The 15,828-nt window shown below is 32.8% G+C and overlaps 1 protein-coding gene across 3 annotated transcripts; it reads left to right on the top strand.

The window, feature by feature from the left end:
• The first annotated feature begins 3,157 nt into the window (after positions 1-3,157).
• On the top strand, positions 3,158-14,103 carry LOC116146601 (ER lumen protein-retaining receptor-like). 3 transcript variants are annotated; one of them, XM_031432015.1, is made up of 7 exons: positions 3,158-3,373; positions 4,693-4,958; positions 6,689-6,804; positions 12,900-12,970; positions 13,064-13,127; positions 13,325-13,410; positions 14,085-14,103. In XM_031432015.1, the coding sequence occupies exons 1-6, from the start codon at positions 3,283-3,285 to the stop codon at positions 13,359-13,361; spliced, it is 645 nt and encodes a 214-aa protein (XP_031287875.1). In that variant the 5' UTR covers positions 3,158-3,282; the 3' UTR covers positions 13,362-13,410; positions 14,085-14,103. The 3 variants fall into 3 exon arrangements, with proteins under 3 accessions (XP_031287875.1, XP_031287874.1, XP_031287876.1); XM_031432014.1 differs by lacking the exon at positions 14,085-14,103 and having other exon boundaries at positions 13,325-13,463; XM_031432016.1 differs by lacking the exons at positions 12,900-12,970; positions 13,064-13,127; positions 13,325-13,410; positions 14,085-14,103 and adding exons at positions 8,299-8,369; positions 8,463-8,526; positions 8,724-8,803.
• Positions 14,104-15,828: the final 1,725 nt, after the last annotated feature.

Below are 15,828 nucleotides of genomic sequence, written 5' to 3'. Positions count from 1 at the left end.
AGATATCCAAATGTGCTCGAATAATACAGTGATGCAAACTGGGTATCTGATATAAAAGATTCAAAATCTACTAGTGGATATGTGTTCACACTAGGAGGTGCAACTGTATCATGGAAATCCTCTAAACAAACTGTTATAGCCAGATCCACTATGGAATCTGAATTTATTACTCTGGATAAGTGTGGTGAAGACGCTGAATGGTTAGGCCAATTCTTAGAGGATATTCCAAAGTGGCCAAAGCCTGTGCTAGCAATCTGCATTCATTGTGACAATCAATCTGCAATTGGAAGGGCACATAGCAATATGTATAATGGTAAGTCTAGACATGTACATCGTCGACATAATACCATTAGAGAACTACTCTCAACATGAATTATCTCTATTGATTATGTGAAATCAAAAAATAATTTAGCGGATCCGCTAACCAAAGGGTTAAATAGAGAGGTAGTTGAAAAATCATCAAGAGGAATGTGACTAAAGCCTATAAAATAAGTCGATATAATGGAAACCCAACCTAATTGACTGGAGATCCCAAGATTTAGGTTCAAAGAGACAACTTAATTATAAAAACTTAGATAGATCATTGTGAGAGGTACTCTCAGTCCGTTCCTATGATTAAATGAAACAGTGATGCCTGTAAGGAATAAGGTTAAGCAAAAGCTTTTAATGATTCTTATGCGTCGGGTTTCTGAGCAGAGTAATGCGGGTTACTCTTAAAGAAATCACCTATGTGAGAAAGAAGTATGGCTGCTTCTAAAGTGGATTGTATAGGGCTCAATTCTTAAGAACTTCTCGCAGAACTAGGGGTATGTTCATGGCCAAAACGAACATAATAATGAGAATTGAATAATGTCAAGGAGGATTTTTGTGTGAACTATGTCATCATTTACATAAATGACAAATTAGTTCAAGGACATCATGTCTACTAATCAGTCAGTAAAGTAAACATACTTTCACAAGGGAAGGTTCAAAGGGTAACACCTATCTATCCTATGCAAGTCCAACCGTTTAAACTCCATCACCGCGTCTTGTGTCTAGATCTGTCAAATTTCATTCATGTGGGGGATTGTTGGAATATTTTATTAAATTGAATGAAATAAATGGGATGAAAGTAGTGGCGTAAGTTGAGAATTTGAAAGGTGAAAGGTTAGTGGATTAACGGAGGAAGTTTTAAGAATTAGAAAGTGAAAATGTGGAAAATAATGGTGGAATTCAATGTTTTGTCCCACCTTGAGTAGTGCAAAAATATGTTCTTCCTCTCATTTCAAACACACCAAAAAATTTGATAGCTCTTTCAATCTTTGATTTTTTTTCTACTTTTTAAGGTTTTCTTTTGTTGGAGTTAAAACTTTATTCAGTTTGTTAAAATAGAAGAGTGATACTTCTCTTGCTATTCATCTGTCATTGTATCTTGGGAAACAGACATTGCTCAAATCCTTGTGCACTCAAATGAAGGAGGCGGATCTGTTTTAAGGAAACTGTGTGTTACACAGGCATCGACATTCTTCCTAAGGTTATATTCTCCAGATCTCATCCTATCATTTTGAAGGATTTCCTACACGCGATCAAGTTGTTGATATTGTTAATTTTGTTGTATTATCTTTTTATTTTATTGACAGTTAATTATTAAAAAGATTTATTATTTGCGGTTACTAATATAATAATTGATTATATTATAACAATATTTTTTTATAACACTTTCTTCAAAATTAGATCATACATATATAAGGATGGATGGGTAATTTGTATCGTCATTAAACATAAAATAAAGAGAGTTTGAAATATATCTCTCGATCCTTGACTATAACTTTAAATTATGTTAGACCATACAAAGATTAATGGTCTAACGTTTAACTAAGTCATTATAATACATGCTAAACTATACTAGATAAAATGACGCATTATTGTTATTGTTTTCCTCAATATATTTCGATAAGGATGGCAAAGTCATTCATAAAGTTTTATACGACGATTTTTGTCACTTAAATAAGATCTATTTTTATTGTTTTGAAATATTGGGAACGCTACGACAAATTTTCTTATTCGTTAAAAATAGGATTAAACTAAAGGTTTGATTAAATAACAAAATTCTGTTGAGGTATTCTAGAGTTCTTTTGTTTCCATCTTTCATATCCTATTCCCAATCCCATCTTCAAAAAAACTATTTGTTTCATTATCCTCAAAATACTATTATATTTTTTTCAACTATTTTAAATCTCTTAAGTTTATTAATTTAACTAAACACCCTTAGAAAAAAAGTTTAAAAATTAACAAAAACACTCCCACTCACCCATATTTGTCAAATTTCGGCCACCACTGCCGGAAGGTGGCCGGAATCTGGTATAATGACACACTACTTGCTGGATCTGGTCGGCAGTGTATCGATATCATTTTTCGACCAGATCTTTGGCCGAGCTGGTCGTCAACGATGGCCAAGATATGACTTTCGACCATATCTTTGGCAGTCACTGACGGCCAGATCTGACTATAGATATAACATTTTCCGACTAGATCCGTGGTGGATTTAGCCGAAATAGGCCATATCGTCCCACGAATAGCCAGATCCGACTGGTCGTGCGTTGTAACGTCAAATTTTGGCAGTAGTGACCGGAATCTGACAATTGTGGGTGGGGGTGTTTTTATTATTTTATAAAATTTTTATATATTAGAGTGTTTAGTAAATTAGCAAACCTAAAGAGATTTTTTGTTAATTTTTAAATTCTACTTTGTTATTCTTCCCCAACTCTAAATATCAAGATAACTTGTTATTAATAACTGTTATTCTGCTGCTAAGAATTATACTACTGTAAGTCAAAATATATTTACGTAATTACCCTCAAACCATTTATCTTGTTACTTAAGACTTAAAGCAAGAATGATTTATAATAATTTCGAAAACTGGAGGAGAATTCTGTCATTTACTGTAAAAAAAAAATATATATTAATATTATTTATTCTAGCCTACTTTTAAAGTCATGTCTTCAAACAAAATCCAACTTGAGGACATTTTTGTCATTGTAACTCTTAAAAATATTTGTTCTACTTTTAAAGTCAAGTCTTGAAACAAAGTCCAGAGTGGAGTCGACGGCCACGCACCTCAAAGGCGCGTAAATAACCGTTTTTGTCAACCTTAAACCCCGTTCAAAAAGCATGACCCCCAATGAAGCACTTTGTTCTGCAAAACCGAAACCAAAACAAGAAGAAAAAGCAAAACGAAGAATCCAAAACAAAACCAAATAAAAATCAAACAAAAAGAGTGAGCAAAAGCACCCCAAATCAATCATGAATCCGTTTAGATTGGCTGGCGACATGACCCACCTCCTCAGCATAGTGGTCCTTCTCCTCAAAATTCGTACAATGAAATCCTGTGCAGGTTTTATTTTGCTTTCTGCCTTTGTTTGTTTGGTTTGGGTTTTGATTCCTTTTTTGCGCTGTTCTCGGTTGGACTATTTGACCCCATTTTTAGATGCCCATTTGCTGTTTTTGCTTGGCGTTTAATGAATTTATTGGTTTGTTGAAGAGTTGAATGTGGGTGTTTGGTTGAATTTCCATGAGTTTTTTTTTTTTTTTTAGTTTACCATTTTAAAGATGTAAATACCAGGTTCTGGAGAGCGTTTTTTAGCTTCATTTCTCAACTTTTTCATTGTTTGATAAGAATATGTACTTGACAGGAGAGTGTGTAATTTTTATGTTTGGAACTTTTCTTCATCAGTAATTTTTTATTCTAATTTTTAATTGTCCTTAATATGTAATTTCTGCTAAATTTTTGTTTCTATACTAGAGTTTAAGAGGCTTTTAGTTTACATTTTGAGTTCTTCAGCCTACCTGATTTAAGAGCTTGTTTGTTCACTCTATGTAGTTAGAAGAATTAACTATAAAACTTTAGTTTCCAAAATCTATAAGGACCTGTTCATAAAAGCTTTTGTTGTTTGTAGAATTAACGCTTGATTGAAGGTTGCTGGTCTTGTACATTGTAGCATTTCAACCATAAAATCGGTTCTCATTTTCAAAGCTATTCTTATTTTGGTTCTGTTTATTATATTATTTGTATTTTTGCTTATATTTATTTGAAGTAATTTCGTTATCATAGGGTTCTTGGATAATTTGTAATGTTCAACCTGCAACTAAAATCTTGTCACCTCAAATAATCCATGTTCCACTTTTTGTCTTTTTTATTTTCTTGGAAATTGTTCAAGCAGTAGTGCTTGAGGACTTTGTTAGCTTCGGACTGGGAACATAGGTTTTAGCTTAACATGTTCTCTAAATTCAATGTTTATCAATGTTGCCATCTTTTATAGTTTTAGGAGATATGTATTCAGTGGAAAATTAATGCGTGCATTATTTACTGATGCTCCATTAAATTTTGAGTTGCTTTTATATCAGAAAGCTAGAATTTTGATTGACTTATAATTTAGTTATTTTGTAGACTTAAGAGGGGATAGGTTTCTGGATGTCTAAGATTTTGTTATTGTTTCTTTGATGCTTCTTGAAAATTTGTATATTCTTTCATTTTTGCGTAAGATCCAGATCCATAAAATTAGATCTCCTATTAATTTTCTTGTAATCTTCAATGAAATGATGCACTGTTTTTTTTTTTTTTAATAAATTCATAGATTTTGAAAATATCTGTGCTATATTTTTTTCTCTGAGGTTCCTTACTTGTGTGCTTAACATATCTTTTATTTGCTCTAGGAATTTCACTTAAAACTCAAGAACTCTATGTGATAATTTTTGTCACTCGTTACCTTGATCTGTTCACGAGGTACGTCTCATTCTACAACTCTGTAATGAAGCTAGTCTTTCTTGGAACTTCAATCGCTATTGTTTGGTATATGCGGTACCATAAAGTTGTGAAGCAAACATATAACAAGGATGAAGACACCTTTAGACATTATTTCCTGATTCTCCCATGTTTGGTTTTGGCTTTGTTGATTCCCCATGAGTATAATACTATTGAGGTACGAAATTTTCTTGTCTTCTTCTTCATTTGTTTCCCATTCAATGTACTTTTGGCTAAAGAAAATGACCTATTTAAACTATGAAAAAGTGAAACAATTCTAATTGACAAATGCTACAACTTATTGTTGAAATTGAATCCATGGTTGGACCATGGTAAAGCATTTGTATTTTTCTGTAGTCGATACCGTTGTAATTCACTAGTCTGATTCACTTTATCACATATGCTTGACCTTTCACATTTTATGCCATATTTGAAATTTTATACTGGATATTTCATTTTTAAGTGACTAGAATGTTTTTGAGTCCCCTTTGGAAACTTCAATTTCAGTGACTAACTTGCATATTTGCTACATATGGATATTACTACAAACATATAGAATACTAATATAATAGTCACCATAAAAAGACTTAATGTGAAAGCTGGTTCGTCCCTCTATAGCAATGGATCTTCAAGTAAAGATTGATGATGATTTTCACCTGTTCTGTCCTTTAGCTGATTTATAATTTTTTAAAATATTATATATTCTCCATGTTGCTTTTATAGCTCGAATACCAATTGTTGATTTATAGAATAGAAAATAGAAAAAATTTATTGTTCTTTTTGAACAGGTAAAGTACAGAGGAGCTATAGTATAGGAGCTTTTTCTTAGTCTTCTATTAATACAACAAGGAGCTTGTCATCTCCTCTAGTTATGAAGGCACTTATTATCTCCTTTACAATGAAGGAGCTTATTATCTCGTTTCTGAATGAGCTCTAGTAAATGAGTTTTATCTAATCATGGATTAGGAGTTTTCGTGTATTAGCTTTCTCTCATCCTAGATATTAGAATTGTTACAAATGAAGGATGCACTAAACTATATGTAGACTTCACAAGTTGGCTAAACGATTGATTTATCTTTTTCGCTGAAACTTAAGCAATTTATTGTCTTCATGGTCAGTGGTTGGCATGATAAAGCTGTCAAATAATTAGCTACATGTGAGGTGCCATAGTTGTTTATCCAGCATGGTTACAACTGGTTTCTTTTGCTGCTCTTGGTGTATTCTTCATGATACAATATCTAGAATTTGCATAACTGCCTCAGCACTTGTAATGATTTCTTTATCTATCAGAATGACACGACTATATATCATGAATCCCACTGATTCATGTGGTGGTATCTACCGTGTAGTAATGTTCTTGTACTTTTGGTCCTTTATATAATCTGGGAATTTGTAAAATAGCGTAGAGTCATCACAATACAGTAATTGACGTACTTTTGTTGCAAAGGGTCGTCACTTGACTAAATATGAGCATGTATGATATCATTGGATTCATTTCGATGGGAAGATAAAAAATCTTAGATTTGATGTGAAGTTTGTTATGTTTCATTTAATTTCTACTGTTTAAACCTGAAATCGCATTTTTGCTATTCTAGGCAAGTTTTTGTTGCTTAATAACTTTTAGTAGGACAGTCAGGTTTTGCTACTGTTCTTGTTGTTCAGTTTGCTTAGAAAAGAGGTCTTAATAATGTAAATAATTATTAATTTTCCATTTCCGGTAAAATTTGTCTCTTAGTCATATTCTTGTCAACTATTTATTTGATAGCTATATAATCCTTTAAATTGGGTTTTTGTATGAATCTATTCCTTTGCTTGAAAGTAAGATTCAACTATGGTTTCATAGTAAATTACCTTTTTACTTGGAAAAAGGATTTGATTTCTGATGGAAGACTCACCCTGTTTTGACAGATTTTGTGGAGTTTCTCAATCTATCTTGAAGCTGTGGCAATCTTGCCTCAACTGGTGTTGCTGCAAAGGTCAAGCAATATTGACAACTTAACTGGAAACTATGTTTTCCTTCTTGGGTAAGCCATTTTATGTTCCCAAAACAGCTTAGTTTCTTTCATCCTATCGATCATATTGTGCCATTTGCTCCAATAACTGTTGCAGTCCTCAAAACTGTATGTAGATGAATGTTTCTGTGATGTAGCTGTTTTGAGGTATAACAAATCCTTAACAGAAACTGGTTTCAACTTGGCCGCAGTTCCAGAACTAATCAATCAAATCAAATGCCTTCACAGGCTACTCTGTAAGTATCAAAGCCATCCAAAATCTATAGTGTTATTCCAATTTTAAGCGCTGGAAAGTAAGTGTCTTGAAATTCTTTTGTGACCGACACCAAAATCTTCTATTACTAATTCCCAGATTTTCCTAAAAAATCCAAAACAAAAGATTTCCATAGAACCTTAGCTTTGTCTCTGTATCCAAAAGATTGATATGGTATGTGAAAATGAGTTGTGCTGGGCTGGAATAACCCAAAAATGTTTTTACTGCCTGAATTATTTGAAACCACTTCTAATAAAAATGTAATATAGAAACAATCTATTACTATTGTACAATGTAGTAAAGTTGGTCAATATATTCCGTATTCCTTTTGCACTTTCTTGTGGTATGAGAAGTGGTTCTGGTTGTTATTACAGTTGTGATACTAAAGTGCTTTCTGTTGTTCTCAAAACATGTTATGTTGACAAAAAATTATATTCATATCAGCATTGCGGGAAGAGGATCCCAAAATGGCTGACCTAGATTGGTCGTAACCATTCATACCACAAGAAAGTGAATGGGTCCGTGGCAGGGTACTGGCATAAACCAGTTTACTCTTGATTGCTCCTTTTTCTGCAGCAATAATTCATGTTAATACAGTAAGAGTAATAATTGGGTTTCTATAATTATTAAAAGAGAAATTAAGGTTGGAAAAAGAAGTTCATAGATTTCAAGTTTATAGTTGAGTATTTATTGGCAGAATGTTTTAGAGCAGAAGGCTGAGACCGGAGGTTAAGGAATTAGTTCCTCAATGAATTGAAATGATGATGGTTCTATCGTTAATTAATTGTTTCATTTTATGTATTGGTTGCAGCAACGTTTGTTGTCACTGGTTTAGAATTAGTGTTAGTGCTGGTGCTAAATTAGGCCTTTTCTCAAAGATGTGTTGGGTTAGATCCGGTTGTGTATATTTTGCAACTCTCCACATTCTGATATTCATTTTTAAACAACTTGATTCATCAAAGTGTTATGGATTAAATTGTACCATTTGTTTCGTACAAAGCTCAGTCTTACATTATTTACACAGTATACATGAATGTCTGCATGGCAATCTTCAAGACTTTTTTAGCCTATGATGTTTATCATTGCCATCTTTTCCCTCTTTTTTCTGGGTAAATTAGTTTTACATTTGGAAGAATTTTGTTCTACTTTTTACTGAATTCCATCATATTTCGTCTGCTCCCTCTGGGTTTCCTTCGATTAGATTACTGGTGGTGACTGGTGATATATATATTTTTGTTTTATTTCCTATATAGTGCTTACCGAGCTCTATATATCCTCAACTGGGTTTATCGTTTCTTCACGGAGAACAAAATCAGATGGATACGTAAGTTTTTTTCTGCTGTTTATCTCATCAACTTGTGCTTCTGCTTGTGGAGATCATTACTAACTAGCATGTTTGTCAAAATGCTGAAAATAGCTTGGGTTTCAGGCCTGATTCAGACTGCCCTCTATGCTGACTTTTTCTACTACTATTTTAAAAGGTACATTTCCATGTCCCTTTTTTTCATTTATATTCCAGGCTTGCTTGTCCTAATAGGAAGCAATCAATTCATTTCCTGGAAAGAAGAAAAAAAATTAGATTGAATAGGAAGTGATTGGTTATTGGCTTCATTAAGAAGTGATCAATTGCTTCTGTATTTTGAGTCTTGCTAACATAATTTGCTTGCTTTTTACGCAGCTGGAAGAACCGCGAGAACCTTAAGCTGCCTGCCTGAGTTGATAAAGTCTTTTTTCGTTTAATGTTCTGCTAACATATGAAGAAAGGTCATTCCCATGGCTGTTTTTAAATAATAGATAATTTCCTAATTTCACTTTGAATACTCTAAAATTTGGCTTCAATGCATGCCCTGTATTTTCTCAGTATTATTACTCTTTCATACGGCTTTAGCTATACTATGAGCACTGTACAAGTGCAGTTTACACGTTAACGTTTTTAACTTGCAAGTTTCATGCTACAATTTTAAACAAGTTTTATGTTAATGTATTAATACGACCATTTACTGTAGCAAAACTCCATACATGTCAATGATTTTGGCAAAGAAAAGAAAAAAGCAGTCGTTAGTTTGGACTTTCCATTCATTTATGCATCTCATTATTTATACAATTACCATTTCTTGTTAATATAGGTAGTTTTTTTTGTTTTCATTAGAATTAATGCATAAATCAAATATATGTAACTTATTCATTCAAAACAAAAACAGTTCTAATTACTTTCATCACATTAATTCAATTACCTATACTTCAAATTCCTGTAATTATCTTTGTAAAATTTACAACTACTTAAATTTTTATTGCGTAGTATGGTTTCTGCGTATGTATATTTCATTTACTCTTGTGTGAAATCGATTAATACGAAAAACATTCACTGTTGTTGATAAGTATTAAGCATTTCTTATTAGGGATTTTTGATACTTTCTTCGACCGTATTTGATTTCAGAGGATTCACATGCGTTTACTTCTCCACTTTTGTTTATAGCCCTACTGTGCTTTTGCTACTCCATTTGCAAGGACTTGGCCCCTTTTTACTTGGCGAATTTGACAAGGGAATGGGATTCCCTTGTTTCTGCAAAATGTAGGTGACTTTTGAATGCATTCCCATGTTCCCTATTCCAGATACTGCAGGAGTGGCCGTCCATATTCATTTGTCCTTAAAACAGAGGGATCGTTTATGTAATATGTCATGACCCAATTTTGGTCAACATTGAAGCAGATTTGCATTCCTGGAACATCTTTAAATGAAGCTTTGATACGATTTCATAATCAAACGTAGGAATGGGGCATATGAAATCATAGCAACCTTCTTTTTTTTAGGATGACAAGCACAAATAGTTAGACACCCACCAGTTGTTGAATCACTCCAATCAGTTTCGTTGATCTTTGCATACTTTTTACAACCAGTGGCAATGAAGATATTGCGCTTATTTCACTTGTACCAAAATGATCAACATAAATTAATTAAAAAAAAAAAAAAAAAACCGAGGGGCGTTTGGTTGGGGGTTATGTGAGACTACTGAGGTTAAGTCATTTTATATTACTTGATTACCATGTTTGGTTTGTCAAGTAATATAAGATTTCGGTAATCTTCAAATACCAATAGTGGCTATTATTAGTAATATTAGAGGTAATCTGATTACTTCTATTTTCTTTGGTATTGTAAGACTACTTGGGTAATTTTTTTTTTTTTTTAACAATTTTATCCCTTATTAATAAAATTTTAGAATAATAATGCCCTTATTTTTGAATTTATTTACATGAATCTTGCTTTACCATATCACCCCATTTAATTAATTTTTTGGATAAAATTACTCTTGAAATCAAAACAAATTTCAACATACCCAAGCCACCACCCCCAGCCACTTGCTGTCACCTGCCGCCAGCCAAACCACCGCCGGCCGTCGCGGGAAGTTGCCGGAAGTCACCTGGAGTCATCGTGAGCAGCCCATCGTGATCGGGAGGCCCCGATATATTGGGAGCTGATTTAGCCTGATATGGCCGTTTTCGACCATCAATATGGCCATAAACAGTCATATCGGAGCCTCGTGGTCACGGTGAGCTACTCACGATGATTTTCAGAGACTTTCCGCAGTGGTTTGCGGTGGCGGCAGAGGGTAGGTGTGATTTTTTCATAAATTAAAGTTTTATATAAGCGATGACGTTTTAGCCAAATCTGAAATATTGGGGTTAAAAAAATTATTCAAAAATTAATAATAAAAATAATATTATATTAATATTAAAAAAGAAAACAATTTAGTAATTTAAATAACATACCCACTAATTTATTTCTCCTAACTAAACATATTAATATAACATACCTATCAACTAACCAAACACATTTTTTTTAAGATTTCTAATAATTTTGAAGATAATATAATATTCCAGTAATTTAATATTTCTAATAATCTAACATTATTTGAATCAAAGGCCGCCGGAAAGTTAACCAGCAGGTGGCGCACGAGATTCTTGGTCATGAAGATTCTGATGATATATAATAATCTAACATTATTATAATATTATATATATATGTATTTATTTATTATAATGTTGTGACTTGTTTGTTTCGATGTGACATTTTATTGTTTAGGTTGATCTCATGATTACTATAGAAATTATAAATAAGCCACAAACAAACAATAAATCACGAGCTGTTGAAATAATATTTTTTTAGAATTAATTGATATTTGATTATAAAATAAATTGTTGATCGCGATGTTGATTTCGATGTCTTTTATCATTGTTTTATTTTGTGTGTGACTAAATAATTAATCATGGGCTGCTGAAATAATATTTGTTTAGAGTGAATAATATAAGTTTACAGCCGGTTTATTTGTTTACTCTCCGTTTGTTTCATTATTTTGAATAATTTTTTTTGATATTTTTAGAGTTGGTTGAGAATAATGAGATAAAATTTAAAAATAAACAAAAATACTCCTTTAAGTTTGTTAATTTACTAAACACCACAATATATAAAAATATTGTAAAATAATAAAAACACCCCTACTTACAGTTGTCAGATTCTGACCACCACTATCGGAATCTGGCGTTATGATGCACGATCGGTCATATCTGACCATTCGCGTGCTGATATGGCGCCAGATCTAAGGCCATTTTTGGTTGACCAAAGACGACCAGATTTATGGTGGATCTGATCAAAACATGATAGATCGGCACACTACCGGCTAGATCCAGCTAATAGTGTACTATTATGCCAGATTCCGGTCACCTTTCGGTAGTGGTGGTCGGAATCTGATAAATATGAGTGGATGGGGGTATTTTTGTTAATTTTTAAACTTTTTTCTGAGGGTGTTTAGTTAAATTAATAAACTTAAGGGATTTAAAAATAGTTGAAGAAAATATAATAGTATTTAGAGGATAATGAAACAAACAATTATTTTGAGAATAAGATTGGAAATAGTATATGAACCGTTTGTTTCAATATTTCATATGGATGCATTGTTGGATTATGCTCAAAATATGAAGAATAAAAATACATCTACCCACCAAAATATTATAAGGTTTTCATCTTAATTCTTCAGAGTGAATTAAGGAATATTTGTTATAATTTTATCTCCTCCAAAGTCATCTCTTATTATACTCTTTGCATCAACAAACGCTTGGGTTATTTTTCAGTCTCTCACCACTTCAAATACTTTCAAGACACAAATCAGATCCCTTCATTTTTTCTCTGCTCTCGCGTTCTCATATTTCTGGTTTACTCTGTAAAAAAAAAAAAAAAATCTTCTTTCAGTGTTTGTCCTCAGTCTCACTCCTCTTCTTTTGTTTGAGTTTGCATCATTGTTGTCTTGCTGTTTAGGATGACAAGCACAAATAGTAGACACCCACCAGTTGTTGAATCACTCCAATCAGTTTCGTTGATCTTGCATACTTTTACAACCAGTGGCAATGAAATATGCGGCTAGTTTTGTACAAGAAAAAGGTTAGATAGGCAGTTAAAAAAAAGTAGAAAAAGAGAGGTTGCAGGTGAGTCAAACCATCATTGAGATCCATTCCAAAGGGACATTATTGGGCTTTTGATTACTTAAATAATTCTGGCTGGCCCTCCTGTGTTCTTTGAGAAGGATATCATGGAGAAGTTTTTAGGGGACTGTCTCAATCAACATACGCCCTACCATATCATATCCCTAACAAATTAAGTTTATGGAGAAGTTTGAAATAAGTGGGTTTAGCAGCATCTTTTCCCTCTTTTTTCTGGGTAAATTAGTTTTACATTTGGAAGAATTTTGTTCTACTTTTTACTGAATTCCATCATATTTCGTCTGCTCCCTCTGGGTTTCCTTCGATTAGATTACTGGTGATGACTGGTGATACATATTTTTTTGTTTTATTTCCTATATAGTGCTTACCGAGCTTTATATATCCTCAACTGGGTTTATCGTTTCTTCACGGAGAACAAAATCAGATGGATACGTAAGTTTTTCTCTGCTGTTTATCTCGTCAACTTGTGCTTCTGCTTGTGGAGATCATTACTAACTAGCATGTTTGTCAAAATGCTGAAAACAGCTTGGGTTTCAGGCCTGATTCAGACTGCCCTCTATGCTGACTTTTTCTACTACTATTTTAAAAGGTACATTTCCATGTTCCTTTTTTTCATTTATATTCCAGGCTTGCTTGTCCTAATAGGAAGCAATCAATTCATTTCCTGGAAAGAAGAAAAAAAATTAGATTGAATAGGAAGTGATTGGTTATTGGCTTCATTAAGAAGTGATCAATTGCTTCTGTATTTTGAGTCTTGCTAACATAGTTTGCTTGCTTTTTACGCAGCTGGAAGAACCGCGAGAACCTGAAGCTGCCTGCCTGAGTTGATAAAGTCTTTTTTCGTTTAATGTTCTGCTAACATATGAAGAAAGGTCACTCCCATGGCTGTTTTTAAATAATAGATAATTTCCTAATTTCACTTTGAATACTCTAAAATTTGGCTTCAATGCATGCCCTGTATTTTCTCAGTATTATTACTCTTTCAAACGGCTTTAGCTATACTATGAGCACTGTACAAGTGCAGTTTACCCGTTTAACTTTTTTAACTTGCAAGTTTCATGCTACAATTTTAAACAAGTTTTATGTTAATGTATTAATACAACCATTTAATGTAGCAAAACTCTATACATGTCAATGATTTTGGCAAAGAAAAGAAAAAAGCAGTCGTTAGTTTGGACTTTCCATTCATTTATGCATCTCATTATTTATACAATTACCATTTCTTGTTAATATAGGTAGTTTTTTTTGTTTTCATTAGAATTAATGCATAAATCAAATATATGTAACTTATTCATTCAAAGCAAAAGCAGTTCTAATTACTATCATCACATTAATTCAATTACCTATACTTCAAATTCCTGTAATTATCTTTGTAAAATTTACAACTACTTAAATTTTTATTGCGTAGTATGGTTTCTGCGTATGTATATTTCATTTACTCTTGTGTGAAATCGATTAATACGAAAAACATTCACTGTTGTTGATAAGTATTAAGCATTTCTTATTAGGGATTTTTGATACTTTCTTCGACCGTATTTGATTTCAGAGGATTCACATGCGTTTACTTCTCCACTTTTGTTTATAGCCCTACTGTGCTTTTGCTACTCCATTTGCAAGAACTTGGCCCCTTTTTACTTGGCGAATTTGACAAGGGAATGGGATTCCCTTGTTTCTGCAAAATGTAGGTGACTTTTGAATGCATTCCCATGTTCCCTATTCCAGATACTGCAGGAGTGGCCGTCCATATTCATTTGTCCTTAAAACAGAGGGATCGTTTATGTAATATGTCATGACCCAATTTTGGTCAACATTGAAGCAGATTTGCATTCCTGGAACATCTTTAAATGAAGCTTTGATACGATTTCATAATCAAACGTAGGAATGGGGCATATGAAATCATAGCAACCTTCTTTTTTTTAAGGATGACAAGCACAAATAGTTAGACACCCACCAGTTGTTGAATCACTCCAATCAGTTTCGTTGATCTTTGCATACTTTTTACAACCAGTGGCAATGAAGATATGCGCTTTTTCACTTGTACCAAAATGATCAACAAATTATTAAAAAAAAAAAAAAAAAACCGAGGGGCGTTTGGTTGGGGGTTATGTGAGACTACTGAGGTTAAGTCATTTTTATTACTGATTACCATGTTGGTTTGTCAAGTAATATAAGATTTCGGTAATCTTCAAATACCAATAGTGGCTATATTAGTATATTAGAGGTAATCTGATTACTTCTATTTTCTTTGGTATTGTAACTACTTGGGTAATTTTTTTTTTTTTTTAACAATTTTATCCCTTATTAATAAAATTTTAGAATAATATGCCCTTATTTTTGAATTTATTTACATGAATCTGCTTTACCATATCACCCCTTTAATTAATTTTTTGATAAAATTACTCTTGAAATCAAAACAATTACAACATCCCAGCCACCACCCCCAGCCACTTGCTGTCACTGCCGCCAGCCAAACCACGCGCCGCCGTCGCGGGAAGTTGCCGAAGTCACCTAGTCATCGTGAGCAGCCCATCGTGATCGGAGGCCCCGATTATTGGGAGCTGATTTAGCCTGATATGGCCGTTTTCGACCATCAATATGGCCATAACAGTCTATCGGAGCCTCGTGGTCACGGTGAGCTACTCACGATGATTTTCAGAGACTTTCCGCAGTGGTTTGCGGTGGCGGCAGAGGGTAGGTGTGATTTTTCATAAATTAAAGTTTTGATATAAGCGATGACGTTTTAGCCATCTGAAATATTGGTTTAAAAAAATTATTCAAAAATTAATAATAAAAATTATTATATTAATATTAAAAAAGAAAACAATTTAGTAATTTAAATAACATACCCACTAATTTATTCTCCTAACTAAACATATTAATATACATACCTATCAACTAACCAAACACATTTTTTTTAAGATTTCTAATAATTTTGAAGATAATATAATATTCCAGTAATTTAATATTTCTAATAATCTAACATTATTTGAATCAAAGGCCGCCGGAAAGTTAACCAGCAGGTGGCGCACGAGATTCTTGGTCATGAAGATTCTGATGATATATAATAATCTACACTTATTATAATATTATATATATATTTTTTATTTATTATAATGTTGTGACTTGTTGTTTCGGTGACATTTATTGTTTAGGTTGATCTCATGATTACTATAGAAATTTAAATAAGCCACACAAACAATAAATCACGAGCTGTTGAAATATATTTTTTTAGAATTAATTGATATTTGATTATAAATAAATTGTTGATCGCGATGTTGATTTCGATGTCT

Source organism: Pistacia vera, unplaced genomic scaffold, assembly GCF_008641045.1.
Source record: "Pistacia vera cultivar Batoury unplaced genomic scaffold, PisVer_v2 Contig48, whole genome shotgun sequence".
Taxonomy (NCBI): domain Eukaryota; kingdom Viridiplantae; phylum Streptophyta; class Magnoliopsida; order Sapindales; family Anacardiaceae; genus Pistacia; species Pistacia vera.
This window is presented reverse-complemented; position numbering and strand designations above follow the sequence as displayed.